Here is an 18636-nt window from a genome sequence, read left to right on the forward strand (position 1 = left end):
GAGCTTTAGGGAAGGAAATCCCCTGGCCTTACCTAAACTAGCTTACAAGTCATACACAGCAACATGGCTAACCATCCCCTTTGGTTTTCAATATAATATGTGGAGCTGAGCATATGAATCCAGGATTGGATTCTTCACCCATCAGCGCACCCTTAATAACAGAGGCACATCCACTGATTGAGCAGAAACTTCCCTCACAACTTCTCCATAGTCATGTTTGACATGAGGCATTTATGAAACACCTCTGCCATTTATTAATCATTATCTGCAAATTGACAGTCTCCTCTCAGACATTGTCACACTTTAAACAACCGTCTTTTACTGATGTATTATAAAATACTTCCATAAAGGAGGATGGATGGGAAGAGCTCCCTGGTCTGTGGGTGAATTAGTGATCTCCGCTCACATTGTCTGTACCTTTAAGACTTGATTACCTGTAAAGACTCGCATTCCAACCATTATTTTGTAAATTGAGTTTATGTTTTTATATGCCCTGTTTGTGAATGGAACTCCCACTCACCTGACGAAGGGGCAGCACTCCGAAAGCTAGTGGCTTTTGCTACCAAATAAACCTGTTGGACTTAAACCTGGTGTTGTGAGACTTCTTACTGTGTTTACCCCAGTCCAACGCCGGCATCTCCACATCGCGAATTAGTGACTGCAGAGTGTCCTGAGTGAGCTAAAAGCTGACAGGACACTTAGAATACTGAAATTGGTTATGTTACCATGTTCTGGAAAAGGAATGGAAAAGGTCAACTAGGCATTCGCACCTAATCATGGGACATCTAAAAACTCGAAGAACAAGTGAGTGCATGTGGATGCCAGCTAATGACAGAATTAGGGCATGGAGCTCCTTACATTCAATTAGTCTAATAGCACTCACTGTCTGAGTCTTCGAAAAAAGTTCACTTGACATTTGAGGAGAATTTTTAAAATCCTGACTTTGCCACAAGATGTCTATGTATCAGTGCTTTGCGTTGTAGATTTGATTTTGTAATCTCAAATTCAGCTAAGTGGCAAATACTGATCATTAAGAAATGATATGAAGACTGTGATGAATACTCTCGTGGTGCAATTTAATACCCATTGACCTTTTCTTCAACTCTGATTTTAGAGAATGTCAGCTCCTATAGATGAAGATGAAGAGAAGACCACTTCAAATGCTTTAGCATTCAAGGAGGGGCACAAAGGTCTAATCAGCACTGAATACTTGTCACACATATCTGACCGAACCACTTATAGAGAATCATACCCTCCTCCCACGGGACCCCCAGAACGGGAAAAAGGTAACTATTAATGGAAAAGAGAAATGGATTTTCAGAACACTTATTCTCACTGCAGTTCTTTACGAACTTACATGGATGCTTGTTATGTACAAAATTTAGTTCAGTTACTGTATTACATGCATGGCATTCATGTGAATATCAATTAAGTCTACTGCATCTTTTTTCAACAATTTAGTAAATCAAACCAAAAAAACGCAATCCATTTTTCAATGATTTCCCGTTGATTTCTGTCCTCTACCTATTGATAAAGATAGTTGAGTGATCATTTCCTGGCCTGTGCTAAGTTACCCCAATTGCAGCCTTTTGAAATAAGTCAGAAGAGGCCGTACCCCTTCCCCAGATTCCCTTATTTTCAATTCATAGAAACCCTACAGTACAGAAAGAGGCCATTTGGCCCATCGAGTCTGCACCGACCACAATCCCACCCAGGCCCTATCCCCATATCCCTACATATTTTACCCGCTAATGCCTCTAATCTACGCATCCCAGGACACTAAGGGGCAATTTTAGCATGGCCAATCAACCTAACCTGCACATCTTTGGACTGTGGGAGGAAACCGGAGCACCCGGAGGAAACCCACGCAGACACGAGGAGAATGTGCAAACTCCACACAGACAGTGACCCAAGCTGGGAATCGAACCCAGGTCCCTGGAGCTGTGAAGCAGCAGTGCTAACCACTGTGCTACCGTGCTCCATTTAAGTTCATAGAGTGTTACAGGTTCTGAGTCAGCATCCGGAATGCCAGGAGACCTGACACTCCCAGTTATATATATACAACAAAGGCTCCCTGATTGGACAAGCAATAAAGAGCTCAATCGGGAAGTTCATATTCTAAGAAGCCAACCCCAATAGCCTCATTGAAGTCATTACACGTATAAATTTATTACGCTGTTACAATTGGTTTCAGTCGTGCCAGACAAAGGAAGAGGGAAAAAGATAGTCAGGAATTCCACTCCCGATTGCTGCTGGTGACCTCTGCTCGAACATGTTGGTGATGTTCCAGGGCCAACATAGGACCCTGATTTAAATATCTAAATTAGATGTGTGCTGGTTCCTGAAAAACTCACAACAGCCACAGTGATGGGGGAAATATGCCTTCCCCGCTTAGCTAATTGCTATAACCTACTCCTGTACTACAGCAGCAGCATCAAGCCATAACTCTCCTCCAATGCTGATCTCTTATGTACAAGGCCAACCTTTCCAGATATCAGAAAAACTCTCTAACCCAGAGAACATTAACTGGCTTGTCAAATGACTCCTGGTGCCTGTGCAATAGGGAGGTCCATTTTGTGTCTTTGATGTGAGAAGTTTCCAAATGAAATATCTGACTGTATATTTGGAAGCTAAATTTTGAATGCTCTGAGCTTTGTACTCATCCATGAAAAATAAGTTGATTTAAGTATTCTTTTGTAAGGTTTAAAATATATTTTTTGAATGCGTGCCATTAAATTCACGATACAAATTCAAATCAAAATGAGAGTGCAGATATGTCTCTTCAGCAGGATTATGCATTCATAAATAGAATGGAATGGTAGATTTGTTGTAATGCGAATGAACCAGTAATCCAGAGACCTGGACCACAACAGCTGAGACAATTTTAATTGACATTTTAAAAAATTGTCGCAGTCCATGGTGACCATGAAGTTACTGGGTTGTTCCTTACGGACTGTTACTTACCCAGTCTGGCCTACACGTAACTCCAGAACCACAACAATGTGGTTGACTATTAAATGCTCTCTGAAATAGCCCAGCAAGCCATTCAGTTGTATCAAACTGCTCTGAAAAGGTCAAACAAGATTTGAAATCAGAGGGGTCACCTGGCATCAACCTAGACACTGGATACAACAAAGGAGCAGCTTGACCCATCAACCCTGCAAAGTGTTTCTCACACAGGTCTGGAGAATTTGTAAAAAATGGAAGAACTGTTCCACAGACTGGTCAAGCAACAGTCTGACATAGTCATTTGGGCAGGCGATGGCCTCGTGGTATTATCGCTAGACTATTAATCCAGAAACTCAGCTAATGTTCTGGGGATCCGAGTTCGAATCCCGCCATGGCAAGATGGTGGAACTTGAATTCAATGAAAAAATCTGGAATTAAGAATCTACTGATGATCATGAAACCATTGTCAATTGTCGGAAAAACTCATCTGGTTCACTAATGTCCAGATTTCCCTTCCTTTAGGGAAGGAAATCTGCCGTCCTTACCTGGTCTGGCCTACATGTGACTCCAGAGCCACATCAATGTGGTTGACTCTCAACTGCCCTCCAAGGGCAACTGGGGATGGGCAATAAATACTGGCCAGCCAACAACGCACGTATCCTATGAATGAATTAAAAAAACCTCACTGAATCACACCTTACAGGCAATATCCCAGACACCACCATCCCTGGGTATATCCTGTCCCACCAATAAGACAGACCCACTAAAAGCAGCGGCATAATTGGAGAGACTGAGTGTCCCTGGGAGTCAACAAAATTGACTCTGAATACCACAAATGTTGTGGCAACAAGTCAAACATGGGCAAGGAAGCTTGCTGCAATTACCATCAATTTCCCTCTTCCATTGATGATTGCACAATGTTCAGTTCCATCTGTAACTCCTCATATAATGAAATAGTCCATGCCTACTTTCAGCAAATCTGGACAATATTCAGGCTTGAGCTGATAAGCAGCAAATATCACCGCACACGTGTCAGACAATGACCATCTCCAACAATATAACCGTCTCTTCTTGACATTCAAAAGCATCACCATCGCTGAATCCCACTCCTCAGGGTTACTATTGAGCAGAAACTTAGCTGAACCAGCCACAGAAATATTGGCCGAAATTCTACCGTCCCATCATGACTGGGATTTCCTGGTGCCATTGAAAGGGAAAGGGAATGGAATTTTGGCTGGAACTCCAGATTTTCCATTCTTGTTCAAAACCAGTCCCGCCACGACTTGACCGGAGAATTCTGCTCATCTACTTGTTTTGTATTCATTCATGGGGTGTGGGCATCACTGGTTAGGTCAGCGTTCATCGCTCTTCCATAATTGCCGGTGAGAAAGTAGCAGTGATCTGCCATCTTGAACCTCTGCAATCCACCAAGGTCAGGTCAGCTCTGATTGTGTTTTCCGGGTTTCAGACTCCTGACCTAAAAAAATTCCACTTCAGGGGATGCAGCTAGTGATGTAAAGGGCCAGCTCCCTCTGTGAACTGTGCATATGCAAACCCTGGCCCAATGCAGTTTTGTCCCCGCTAAAATAGGATGTATTGTGTTCAGAGGTAGGACTTTGAGCTCGTCATTTTCACCATAATGAAGAGGCTCCCCACCATGGTAAAAAATGGTACCTTGATCTATACATTTAAAGTCCTGACTACAGGGAATAACTTGCCTGGAGCTACTTTGTCAATCTTGTTCATATTCCTAAATAAGAAATTAAACTGCAATATATATTCCAGCATCTATTGTTAATTGCAAGATTCATATCATAAGTGTTGCTAAGATTAAGTTGGCTGTTATGTATGCTTGTGCTACACATGCAATCTCCCTTTGTTTTTCGTCCAGGAATAAAGAAACAACTTATTGAAAAGTACATGTACCACAAAATAAGGTAAGTGGGTTCGAGGCTGGGAGAGGAGAATTCTAGTTATCTGAGATATTAAAATTTACTGTGTTCCCAATACCAAGCTCAACTCGCTTCTCCTTTGAGCCATATTCCACCCCGAAACTCCCTTTGATAATTTTCAGTCCTGAATTGTTAATATTCGGACCTTTTCAAGCTTGTCTTCCAGGGACCTCATGGTCGACATGGTTAAAACCGGTAACTCTATCGTTGCATCACATGCCAAAAAAAAGACCAATTTTAGGCTGTGATTCTGATTATGATAATTACAAAAAATGTTAGTTAATAACCTTTTGTAATTGTAAGACAACTTTTTTTTAATGATTGTCTGTTGGAGGGGTTGTTACCATAGACCAGCTGTCTCCAAACTTTTCAGTACGAGGGCCACATCGTATATTTTACACATTTTCGCGGGCCAAAGAAAAAAATTAGTTTTATAAATGAATGAATAAAATTTAAATGAATGAATAAGTTTTATTTGGATCTTTTTTGTAATCAGCATGATATGATTCAGAACAAAAGAGAAATGTGACAATTACAAAGAAACAATGTCGTGCTTCCACTGAGAAATGATACATAATGAGTAAAAATGTCAAACATTAGCAAATGCTCTGACAAAATAATCAATTATTTAACTGCAGATGAGAAAAGCAGGCTATTCATTTTTAAATTAATTTTATTTACTGAAATTTTACAAATGTTTACCTGAAATGAGAATTTGCCCAATTTTGTGGCACACACTAAGAAAAATAAACACGCCCCAAGAAAGAACTTCAGTAAAACAAAGCAAAGAAATTCAAAATAAACTTGAACCATTAATAAAGGTCGAACAAAAATAAATTCAGTCTGCACCTTTCTACACAATTCTGGCAATTCGAGCTTTCAATCGTAACCAACAAATCATGAAGTTTTGCACAAGATTAATGGGAATGATGGAACTGCTTTTTTAATTTCAAAATATTGCTGAACTGAGGTTTCAAGCTTGAGGAGCCAATTATTAGAATGGACTTCAAATGCTCATCAGATAAGTTTGCTCGATATTTGGACTTTACATACTTCATTTTTGAAAATGTTTGATCACACAGGTACGTTGTACCAAAAACTGATGCAAATCCACAAGCAAATCGCTTCAAATTTGGAAACTGCTCAGGCTGCAAAGATTTATAAAATTGGATCAGATTTCCTTCTTTATACTTGTCTTTCAGCATGTCATCTGATTGGAGATCAATAATTTCCATTTGAAACTGACTTGGGAGTGTTTCAACATTGCAGTCAAATGGATTTTGAAACAGCTTTATTTCATCTGTGTTTCCATCAAGATTGATGGAATTGTTCCTGAAATTGTTTTTGCAAGTCCTTAATGATTTCTGTTGCAAATGAAGAAGGAAATTCTGCTTCACTTTCTTCATGAAATTTTTCACAACATGGAAAATGAACCAAGTTATGAACTTTCAGCTGTCCTTGAAATAGCATCAGTTTTGCCCTGAATGCCTTGACAGGCGCGAATAGATCACAAATCAAATTTGTTTCACCTTGCAACTTCAGATTCAATTGATTCATTTGGCCTGTCACGTCTGCAGAAAATGCCAATTTCCAAAGCCAGTCAGTGTTTGATAAAAGTGGTTCGGGTCGATTCTTCTCTGTGAGAAAGGAATCAATTTCCTTCCAGAGCTGAAAGAACCGTGATAGAACCTTTCCACAACTAAGCCATCGAACTGTTGTATAATAAGGCAAGTCAACAAACTCAGAATCAGTTTCTTTCAGAAAATCACGAAACTGGCGATGATTAAGCCCGTGAGATCGAATGAAATTCACTGTTGAAACAACAGGTTTCAGAACGCAAGACATATCCACATATTTTCCGCACAATGCTTGTTGATGGATAATACAATGCAGAAACATGGGCTTTGAGAATCCACCAACCTCACAAGCTTTTGTGATTTGTCCAACCAAACCTTTCTTCACCCCAGACATGTTCTTTCCTCCATCAATTGTCACGCATTGTAGTTTATTCCACTCCAGGTTATATTCTAACACAGTTTTTTGCAATTCTTTGAAGGTGTCTTCTCCAGTTACTGTGCTGTGCATGCTATGCACTGATGCTAATTCTTGTGTGACATTAAATTCACTGTCAACGCCATGGATGAATACTAGGAGTTGTGATGTGTCACACACGTCAGTCGATTCATCAAGTGCGAGAGAATACAACTGAAAATTTCTTGCTTTGTCTACAATTTGATTCAATATATTGCTTCCTATATCCTCAATTCTACGAGCAACAGTATTTGGTGCAAGACTGACGATTTTGAACAGATTTGCTTTTTCTGGGCATAACTCTTCCACTGCTTCCATTATACACTCTTTGATGAGATCTCCGTCAGTGAATGGCTTTCCTCTTTTAGCCAACGCATAAGCTAGTTTGGCCCTGGTTAAAGCTTCATTTCAGTTCTCTTCTGCGTAAAAAAAGCTTGTTGGGAAAGCAATCTGCGTTGCATTGATTCAAATTTTTCCAAACGCTGTGTTCCTGTGAATTGGGAATAACTTGGTTCATGTTTGGTCTCATAGTGCCGACGTACATTGTACTCCTTCAAAACTGCAACAGTTTCGTTGCATACGACACACAAGGCTTTATCACCTGCTTGTACAAATAAGTACTTTATGCCCCATTCTTCATTAAACAGGCGGCATTCACTGTCCACTTTTCTTTTCTTTTTTCCTTCCATAACTGAAGGGTATATCTGACTCAAAATGAGGGTTCGCCAAGCCAACACCACTCTCGTCATATGGGAAGGAGCGCGGCGGACAGGAACTGCTTGTGTCAACTGTCTGACCACGTGGTTGGGAAAAAAAACGAAGGGAAATAATTAGTTTTATTATTTATAAATATTTCAAGTTGCTGCGGGCCGGATGTGACCCGGGCCGTAGTTTGGAGACCCCTGCCATAGAGGAATAATGTTACATGTGTTGTGATCTGACCCACCCCAGAACTGCTCTCTATGGACCTCACACTTCCCTAGATTCATTTGTGTTCTCTTGGCTTGGTAACTTCAGATCTGTGCATCTTGTAGGTTTACAAGGATCCCAATATTAATCTCAATTCTGATATTGTAGAATACTCAAACCGCATAATGAACATGTGAGCACAATGTGTATGGGACACTAGGTCTGACCGAATGGTCCACTAGGTTACTCGAGACAAGAAATGCACCAAGCTGTTTGATGCATCAAGTTGTTTGACTCCAACCCAGACTGATCGATTCAATCCTCCCTAACCAGAAGCACACACACACACACATGTGCAATATGCTGCTTTGATAATCATTTGGTTACTAAACTCTTTGGGCTTAGTTTATACTGAGTCAAGATAATTTGGGAGCCCTTTAAAAATGGCAGCGGTCCCAGTTCCGGGATTCCCAACTCCCATTCCTAAGTTGTCTGATTTTTGGGAGAATGGCCAAAGGGTGCATGCTGGTCCCTATCACCTGACACTCCTGATCTGGCTGGCTCCATTGCAGAGATAGACATGTCCTACTCCTCTGCAATTTTCATGGACTCAGATCAGCATAGAAATCATAGAAATCATCATAGAAACCCTACAGTGCAGAAGGAGGCCATTCGGCCCATCGAGTCTGCACCGACCACAATCCCACCCAGGCCCTACCCCCACATATTTACCCGCTAATCCCTCTAACCTACGCATCTCAGGGGCAATTTTAACCTGGCCAATCAACCAGCAGTTTAAAGAGTTGAGGCTCAGAGGAATTGTCTTGACTTCATGTGGGGTCCTTTTAAAAGGTGAATACCTCATGGTCCCATGCCAAGGTAAGCCTCCCCTCCACCCGCCCCCCACCTCCCCCCACCCCACCACCCCACTTCCCAAGGCCCCTCATGCTCATTATACCAAGCTATGGCACCTCTATGCCCATTGAGCCAAGCCTCATTATGTATACTTGGCTGAGAATCCAGATATTCATTACTCTTGTTGAAACAGCCAAACCACAGAGAAAAGATTGCTTGATTAATCATTCTGTCTCTCACCACAGTCAAATTTACACACGTTTAAATGATTTCAATTGTCTGTGGGTTCCATTATTGATGCTAGATGATTGACACATGTCATTTCATTACAAGGTATCTTCTAACACAGTGGAAAGTAATGAATGAATAAATTTATTTTTAAAACTTTTTTTAATACATCCAACTGTCACTGTAGGTTTCATTGGTTCTGTATAGTGTATAGAGGGTCGAAGGTCATGGAAGTGCTATAGCTTGACATAAGGAGTGTTGGAGTCATGTAGAGTAGGTGGGGAGGGGCCATGTCCTAGCATGTGAGTATGAGGTGGCATGAATAGGGCATTGGGAAAATGAGGATGTGCGGGCTGGGGGGGTCATTGTATTTTTATTTTAACTGGGGTGAAGTCTCACAGCAGCGAGGCAGGCCTTTTAAACAGCCTGCCTCTGCACCCAGTAACCCTGTTGCTGCCTCCAAACCTCTTCCTGGGTTAGGTGGCCTGGCCTCAGCCTACACCCGGCCCCCTTGAAATGAAGTCCCACCTTTGTGAGCACTTTCTCCCGAAGTGGACAGGCTGAGCAGGGAATGTTCCCAACTCCTGCCACCCACCTTGAGGGCAAAATTCAGGCCTTTTTTTTTGCTGTAAAAATATACTTCATTCATAAAATATCTGAAAGAATATTACAACACATTTCGAAATAGCCATCACAGAAAGTGCACTAATGTTCAAGTTTTCTACATAGATCATGTTGCATTCTGAGGTGCATCAGTACAAGCAAAGGAATATTTCAGACATTTCAAAATGGTCGGTTCAGAAAGTCCAGTGATATTTAAGTTGTCTACGCAGATCATGTTGTGCTCTGAAATGCTTCAATACAATTGTGATAGATGCAGTATTCACGGCATATATACAATTTCCCCCCCCCCTTTAAGGTGTTCAAGTTCAATCACAGTGTACCAGTACAGACATGTGCATTTTCAAATCAATTTGAATCATTTATTTCTAAAACTTTAGTGTCGAAACTGAAATCACATCAGAGGAAATAGACCATTTTGCTACCTGATCTTTTCTCCTTAACACGGCACTTGGAACATTTGAAAAAGATAGAAACTTATCAGACTGGGAATAATGCAGCCAAGTGTGGATCTATAGCTCAGTCCAAGTCAACTGATTGAATGGCTGGCTGGCTGGCTGGCACACTGCTGCTTTCATGAAAGAAATATTAAGTAAGACTGTTTTGTTCATGCTTCCTTTTTCTTTGTTAGTTATCAACATTCCATTTCTGGAAATAATTTTCCGGGTCATTATTGAAAACTATTAAAAATGGAAAACAATACCTCCCTTTGGAATTCCAGCAATTTCTTTTCATCCTGATTGGGTTTCTTTCCAACTGTTGTTTACATTTTATCGTAGCAACTTTCTCACTAATTTAGGCTTCCTATCGAAATCGAACCAAGTACCCAGCCTATGATTGGATACTCAATACGAATTTCTGAAATTAGCCAGGAGAGTGAAACTTGTAAGGCTTCTTTGTGTTGGGTTGAAATAACAGTGGAAGTTTAGATTGTTTTTTTTTATTACTGTAACACCATATTCATTGGTGAGTAAAGTTGTTTTCAAAAAAGCTAGCTTGGAAATATTAGCCATAATGCACATCTGCTTTTGTTAAATTTCTTCTCATGTATGGCCCCCTCTGACACAAATAGCTGAGGTGCCACACTTTAGGTGGCTTAATTGAATGACATTTCCTCAGCTTATTATGAAACTTGACTTTTACAGACAGACTTCAATCCAGCAGTTTTGTTTCATCCGGTGTATGTCACCATGTGTAAACCATATGTGGCATGTGAGAATTTTGGAGGCCTCTTGCCGCCCTGCTTCAGTTCTTTGTGCTTTTCCACAACACTAGTGGTAGACATGTACTTAATGGTTGATACAATGCTCAGCGAACCCTTTGCTAACATCCTTCTCTTGTACCATACTTTCTTCATGTTTCAGCAAGGAATTATTCGATGCACATGAAGCTGCCATCGCTTTCCAGCCGATGGAATCACTGTCCGTGACAGGACGTGACTTCAAAGTGGAAGGTTTTAAATCTGTTCCATGTCCTCCTACTATGGTGAGCATCTGAGTATAAAACACAGATTTATTTAGCTTCATGCCTCAGTACCTGGTACAAATAAACTAAGGAAAGTCCAGCCATCCAAACATGGAAAAGGCAGAACCGTCTAGCCATTTGGCACAACACTTCTTTAAAATGCATGTGTGCAATGAAAAGGGAGGGTTGTCAAATAACATTTCTCAGAGAGTAGTCAAGAAGAAAAAAAATTGAAATAAAACTGCAACAGATTATAAACAATAATAAATACCTCACAGCAAATGCTGTACAACCTGTTTAGAATTAAAAATATATCGAAAAAAAATATTCATAGAAGTTTGACTTGGCTTTTTGAAACCCATTTATACTTCACGATTCTTCACTTCATGAACTATTGTTTATCTTCATTGTACTCTGATGCCCGATTGAACCAAGAGTAGAAAAATCATGCATTTCATGTCCTATGTACAAAAAAAAAATTTCCTAACCCCTGAATGAGGGTAATTTAATTTGTAATGTTACACTTGAAACTGGAAAACCTATCCTTGATTATGAGTGTGACATTGTTTTTAACTATTTTGTTTAACAGCAGATAAGCATTTCTTTGTTCTTTGTTGCTGAAGCTGATTTAATCTTTCTACAAGTTACTGCTGAATTCATGGGTCTGAATTTTTAGGATGGTGGGGGACTTTCCAGAAGGAAAAAACAGTTCGGAGCAATATTCATATTTCCCTGTTTTACTGGTGTTCCATTTTAAATTACACCAGACCAGTTTAGATCAGTATTCCAATTCCCCGGGGAACACATTCCCGCTGACTGTTGAGAGCCCCGCTGCCATTTAATGCTCAAACAAACATCAATTGGCATAAAGCGGGACTTCCGCTCTTCATCAAGAGGAAGTCCTGCCAATCTGATTGGCCAGCAGGTCTCCAATCCCTCCAGCAACAGCGCTGCAGAGGCTGGAAGAGGCATTGCATGAAACTGCGAGAGCCTCAGTGCCGGGACCAGATGCCCAGGTAGGTGTCAAGCATCATAGGGTGGGAGGATAGGGAAAGCCTGAAGGCTTGTGCGAGGGGGAATCAGGGTCGGGGCGGATAGGCCAGAGGGAGGGGTGTTGGATGTAGATCTGGAGGTCACTGGGACTTAAGGGATGGGCTTTCCCAGTCAGGACGGGGCTATTGATGGAGGCGCACACCTCCCATCCCCCTTACCGCTCAACATCAACTTTTCTTCATTTCCAACTTGCTCCCCCTCCCCTGAGCTTTCATCTGCCCGTCAACCGAGGAATTGAAACTGGGTGGGAAACAGCCTTTAAGTGGCCATTAATTGGCCACTTAAGAAACTCAAATGGGGCAAGGGCAAGCTTCCCATCCGACGCCCTGCTCACCTCAGCGTAAGGTCATTGCAAGTTCCTACCCATGCAATTTCACACTCCCCCGGCCTCAGAACCCACTGGGGTAGGAGTTTATGATTTGGACATTAGAACTGGATAAAAATGAAAGGCTACCAAATTTCCAATAGTCTTGACTCCAGCTCCAATTCACTCAGCTTTTGTTGGTCTGTGAAAATGCAGCTTCCTACAAACAGCTGGAATGTAAAACAAACAAGGATGTTTGTAAAGCACCATGGGCACAAAATGCAGAAAATTGCACATTGGCATCTCAAGGACTGCTTTGTGGATGAGAACTTGAGATGCCACAACACAGATATATCCAATTTCTGGCATATGCAACCTAGCTATTAAAGAAATGAAACTACAAGTGTTGGACATTTGATAATAGAAAGCACAGATTTTTACCAGTCCTGAAAGAGAAAGATGAGTTATCATTTATGGTAAGGCTCTAGAACATAATGAGGACTGATTCATTCCTGCTTCCTTTTCTATTATTTGTATTGTTAACAATGATAGTCTTGTTTAATGCGCGTCTATGTGTCTTAATATATATGGATTACTTAAAGGCAAATGAATAAACGTTTTTCAATTTCCCATTATTTAAAACTAACCATTTAATAGAGCCTTTAATTATCAGTTTGTATTAGCATTTATCGGCAAGACCTGTTTTGTGGTCTAATGTATGAACTGTTACTTATAGAGCCATAATTACAAAACTGAACAGCCGATTACGATCTGGTCTGAAAATTCTACGCAAGTACATGTAAGTCTATTTTCTTTTGAGAGATGGGAACATGTTAACAGCTGAAAGGAATCTATACAATTGTATTTGTGTAGATTGCATGTGTGCAATATTTCACGGAGGAAATTAAACGCAGAAATTTACTACATACTAAAGGAAGAAATGTTTTGGATCTAAATTTAACTGAAAACCTAAAGGGCTGAATCCTCTGAAGAGTGGCAATCATTGCGTTCCTAATTTCTTACCCTAAGATGGGGCTCCACATTCTTGGCCTGGGCCTCCAAACCCAGGAATCTTTGGCAATCAGGAGTGTACCTGTTCTGGGAGACCTCCGTTCTGTCGCAGATTCTGTGCCGAATAGCCTATGAGATCCTAAGTAATCATCAGGGGAAGCCAAACCTTCCCCTCTTTTTTACAACACTAGCTGCCATATTCCAGTAAGTAGAGAGCCCAAAGGTCCCAGAAATCATGGAGAGATGGTTAAGAGTGTAGATATGTAGGTAAGGGCGGGTAGGGTGGCAGGTAAGTGGGTGATGTGTTGGGAGTGCATGTAAGTGGGTAAAGGGGTAGGATGCCAAATAGATGGATGAGACGGTAGTTTAAAGTTTATTGATTCATTAGTGTCACAAGTAGGCTTACATTAACACTGCAATGAAGTTACTGTGAAAATCTCCTAGTCGTCACACTTCGGCGCCTGTTCGGGTACACTGAGGGAGAATTTAGCATGGTCAATGCCCCTAACCAGCACGTCTTTCGGACTGTGGGAGGAAACCAGAGCACCTGGAGGGAACCCAGAAGACATGGGGAGAACGTGCAGACTCCGCACTGACAGTGACCCAAGCCAGGAATCGAACCCAGGTCCCTGGCGCTGCGAGGCAGCAGTGCTAACCATTGTGCCACCATGCCGCCCGGGTGAGTCCGGGAAGTCGGGATTCAGGTGGTTGGGGGTAGGAATGTGTGTGGTCAGGTGGTAGGGGATGTAGCTGAGCTGTCTGGGGGTTCAGCGGCGGGGAGTCGGATGGGGGAGTTTGTGAAAGTTTTAATCCTTCTAAGTTTTCCTGAGTAATTATTCTGTTAAGTGAGTATGAACCATTTGAAGTCTCTGACTCTAATTCAAAGTTTTGCAAGGTTCCAGACAGGGGTCTTGGCCATCAGAGGTTTAAACCTTGTGAACAGTTCCCATGTTGTCAGTGCATCGGGACTTCCGAAGAGTCTCCCAGTGCATCTTAGGGGGTGTACATTCAGCGTACAATCGGAAATCGGAAACTCTGGACGTACATCCCATAATGTTCAATTGAAAATTTCCACTTCATAATTAAAGATAGGGCAGAATTGTGAGATTTGATGTTGCAAAAATATGGTCTAGTACATTTTAAAAAGGGGGAAAAATCTGAAATTGACTTCTTGATTCTAGCATTTTATCATCTCTGAACACATTTGCAGAAATATTTACAGAAGCTTAAAAATTAATTTCCATCTAGAAGCAATCTTGCTAAAACTAGTCTTTTGAATTGGATTATGCAAAGCCAGAGTAAATGCCTCATGTATCTAGACCAGTTAATTCGGAATTTCTGCTCACACTGGGCTCTCTGTTTTAACCTGAATCCCTGTGTGGTTGAATATATGTGTTCCATCTGAAAAGGAGCTGTGTATAGTTAGAAATCTCACTGACAGCTGTAGATTTACGAGGCAGGGGGTATAGAGGAGGAGGCCAACACTGACAGCTGCTTGAAGCTTGTTAGAACAGTAATGGAAAAAAATGGCTAAGCTCAGAAGGTTATTTCAACAATCATATCTTGGGTTTAACTAACTGGTTCAATCCAGCTATATTGAAGATTTATGGATGAGTGATATATTGCAATACTACAATTCTTCTGTTGTTTTAGAGTCACATACTAAATATTAGAAAACGTGACTATTGAGGAGAAAAGCAATTTTGGTCAATTAAGCAAAGAAACATGAACAGTTGGTTTTAAGTTTGGATAAATCTGGTATTGACAAGTAGTTTGTCAATAACAAGTGCAAGCTATGAGATTCAGGGGATGTTTTTCCCGAACAACTTTGAAAACATTTGCAAGTTTAAATCATGAAAACATGGTTGTGAGACACAAGATAAGACTAAGAGAGTACAGAACATTTTACAAGCTCGGCATTTATCAAGCACGGCAAAGGAGTGGTATTATTTCTATAGAATAATACGACAACAATTGCAAGGTTATGACTTAAGAAGAAGAGAAAGCAGGTGCAATACAATCAGTTGTATTAAAAACAACAAAGTTAAAATTGATAAATGCAATTGATCAACTCAAATAAAAATGTTGTTTAGGCAAAAAAACAACTTTATTATGGAGAACATGGTAGATTTCTAATCTGTTAGGGGTAAAGTGAAAAGATTTGCGACATCTAAAATCATGGGGTGAAAGTTCAAGTATTTCCATATGGAAAATTCACAACATGGGATGGATAATTTGCTGCTATACCACTTATCTATCCACCATAGCTACTCGAACTAATAGCTATGCAGCATATAATAGTGGGAAAATATTTTCCGACATCCACTATATATATTTTTTAAATTATGGCTGGAATTCTCCAGCAGTTCACGCTGGCGGGATTCTCTGGTCCGACTGATGGCGCACCCCCTGCCGTGGGTTTCTCATTGACATGGGTGGCTTCAATGTGAATTCCCATTGACAGTGGCGGGACCAGAAGATCCCACTGCCAGCAAACAGCACATCGCCTCTCATCACTAAGAAAAACGCTGAAGGGAGGCCAGAGAATCTCACTTTATAAATCGGTTTAAGTAGAATATACTTCCAATTTTGTTGCATATAGCACATCATCCCCCATGGAGACTTCAGTCTAAGATGTGAATATTTGAACATGGGACACAAGAACTAGGAGCAGGAGTTGGCCATTTGGCCCCTTGAGACTGCTCCGCCATTCGATAAGATCATGGCTGATCTTTTCAGAATATGTAGCAGTGAAACGTTAAAAGAACACACGGTTAGTCTATAGAATGTTAAAGAATGCTGAATTACAAAAGGAATCGGAAAACCAAACAGAAGACAAATAAGAAAATATTAAGACCCCTGTAAGCCTACAGTGGTTGATGGAGCTCAATCACCACCTTCTCAAGGGAAATTAGGGATAGGCAGTAACTGCTGGCCTAGCCAGCGATGCCCACATTCCTTGAAGGACAAAAACAAAAAGAATGGGGGAAAGAAATAAATCCCCTGGAGAAGAAGAAGGAGGAAATTAGCAAGATCGGTGGCTGAATGAGGAAATCAAAACTGAAGATAAAGATTTTTTTGGAAAAGACATGATTGAATTAGAAACAAGATTGGGAGTCGCATCATTTGTCCATGATAACTCTAAGAGACAAAGCAGCATTGGAAACAGTTTTATCCATTCTGGAGAAAATACTTGAGCATTTTATGGGTGGCGGTATGTGACCATCTGAAGATCAAAGAGGCCTGAAGGAATAATTAGCATAGTTTTTGATGCATTAGGTCTCAATTTTTGAGGAGATAATTGAATAATCTGATATAGACTATTCAGAAGATATTAATATAAATTTACCGATCATTCACTACCAGAAGGGAGCCACATGGTAAAGTTGCATGGGTCAGAGACTTGCAGCAGTAGTGACAGAGAGATTGAGCAGGAGGAAGCACCGAGGAGGACGCAAAAACAGAAAATGTTGCAAAATCTCAGCTACTCTGCCAGCATCTCTGAGAGAGAATAGAGCTAACGTTTTGAGTCTGGATAACTCTTCGTCATGCTGAAGACAGCTGAAAATCGGATGTGATTTATAGTGTAGTGGGTAAGGGGTTGGAGCTATGATAGAGGGCCAGCGAGAGTTTAAGTTTAAAGTTTATTTATTATTGTCACAAGTAGGCTTACATTAACACTGCAATTAAGTTGCTGTGAAAATCCCCTAGTCGCCACACTCAGGTGCCTTTTCGGGTACATTGAGGGAGAATTTAGCATGGCCAATGCACCTAACCTGCACATCTTTCAGACTGTGGGAGGAAACCGGAGCACCTGGAGGAATCCCACGCAGACACAAGGAGAGATTGACAAAGTTGTTATGGACAAAAGTACAAAGGGAATGTAAATGATGGTGATTATGGTTAAGAAGGGTACTAGCTCATCAGCTGCGCCAATTCTCCGCCAAATGTCTAATACCACAAATGCAGACTCCAAATGGGGTCTCTACTGATCCATAGTGAATAAATGAACTCTTTAGGGACTTTTATTCAACCCTCTATAGCTCGGAGAATACCGCCAATGAGGCGGACTTTCAGGAGTTCTTTGGGGCACTGAATCTCCCCGTGGTGGACAGGGGAGAGGCTGCAGCACTAGACAAACCAATCGACATTGAAGAAATTGTTAGGGCGGCCAGAACTATGCCAAGTGGGAAATGTCCGGGACCAGATGGGTAGCCCATCAAATTCTACAAAAAATTTATGAATAGGTTGGCTCCCCTGCTACTGCGCATGATCAATGAATCATATGAGAACCGCTCTCTCCCGCAGACTTTGAGGTAAGCGACAATTTCACTTATCCTTAAAAAGAATAAAGACCTGCAAATCTGCAGCTCCTGTAGACCGATCTCTGCTGAATGTGGATCTCAAACTGATCTCCAAGATTCTAGCCATTCGCTTGGAGGACATTCTGCCCTCTGTCATCTCGCCTGACCAGACTGGGTTCATTAAAAATAGACATATGTACTCGAATATTCGGCAGCTGTTTAACATTATGTATATGCCTGCCACCACCAAGCTACCAGAGATGTTAATCTCGCTGGATGCTGAAAAAGCATTTGATCGGGTGGAATGGGATTATTTATTTTATGCTCTCGGTAGGTTCGGCCCAAAACTCATCTCTTGGATCAAAATACTGTACTCCGCCCTTTTAGTCTCAGTCCGGACAAACGTGGTGCATTCAGTTTTTTTCCCTTTGTCTCAGGGCACTAGGCAAAGATGCCCCCTCTCCCCCCTGTTATTTGCCATTGCTATCAAACCTCTTGCTGTGGCTTTTCGCAACAGCAAACAAGTGGTGGGGATTGGTCGGGAGGGAATCGAATGGAGAGTATTGCTGCACGCGGACGACCTGCTATTGTATGTCGGCGACCCGTCCAACTTGATTCCCGATGTCTTATCTATACTAGAGAGATTTGGTTGTATTTCGGGGTACAAGCTTAACTTGAATAAGAGTGAGCTCCTTCCTTTGAATGCAGCGGCTCGGTAGCCTCCCGCTCCACACCCTGCCTTTCAAGATTGTCACTAGACAGTTTACTTACTTGGGAGCGCAAGTGACAAGCAAATTTAGTGGGCTTTTTGGAGCTAACTTTGCTCCACTCATGGGGTGGACAGAACAGGACCTCAAACGTTGGTCCATTCTCCCGTTATCGTTAGTGGGCCGTATCAATGCACTGAAGATGAACATGCTACCTAGGTTTTTATATCTTCTTCAGTGCATCCCGG

The 18636-nt window shown here is 41.4% G+C and overlaps 1 protein-coding gene across 1 annotated transcript in view; it reads left to right on the plus strand.

Annotated features, from left to right (window-relative positions):
- spag8 (sperm associated antigen 8) overlaps positions 1 to 18636 on the plus strand; it is a 38350-nt gene that overhangs the window by 11358 nt on the left and 8356 nt on the right. The window contains exons 2-5 of the mRNA XM_078226286.1: positions 1115 to 1286; positions 4841 to 4886; positions 10910 to 11030; positions 13103 to 13165. Coding sequence (XP_078082412.1) covers positions 1115 to 1286; positions 4841 to 4886; positions 10910 to 11030; positions 13103 to 13165 — 402 coding nt within the window. The remainder of the gene's footprint in view (positions 1 to 1114; positions 1287 to 4840; positions 4887 to 10909; positions 11031 to 13102; positions 13166 to 18636) is intronic.

This window comes from Mustelus asterias, chromosome 1 (genome assembly GCF_964213995.1).
Source record: "Mustelus asterias chromosome 1, sMusAst1.hap1.1, whole genome shotgun sequence".
In the NCBI taxonomy this organism is placed as follows: Eukaryota; Metazoa; Chordata; class Chondrichthyes; order Carcharhiniformes; family Triakidae; genus Mustelus; species Mustelus asterias.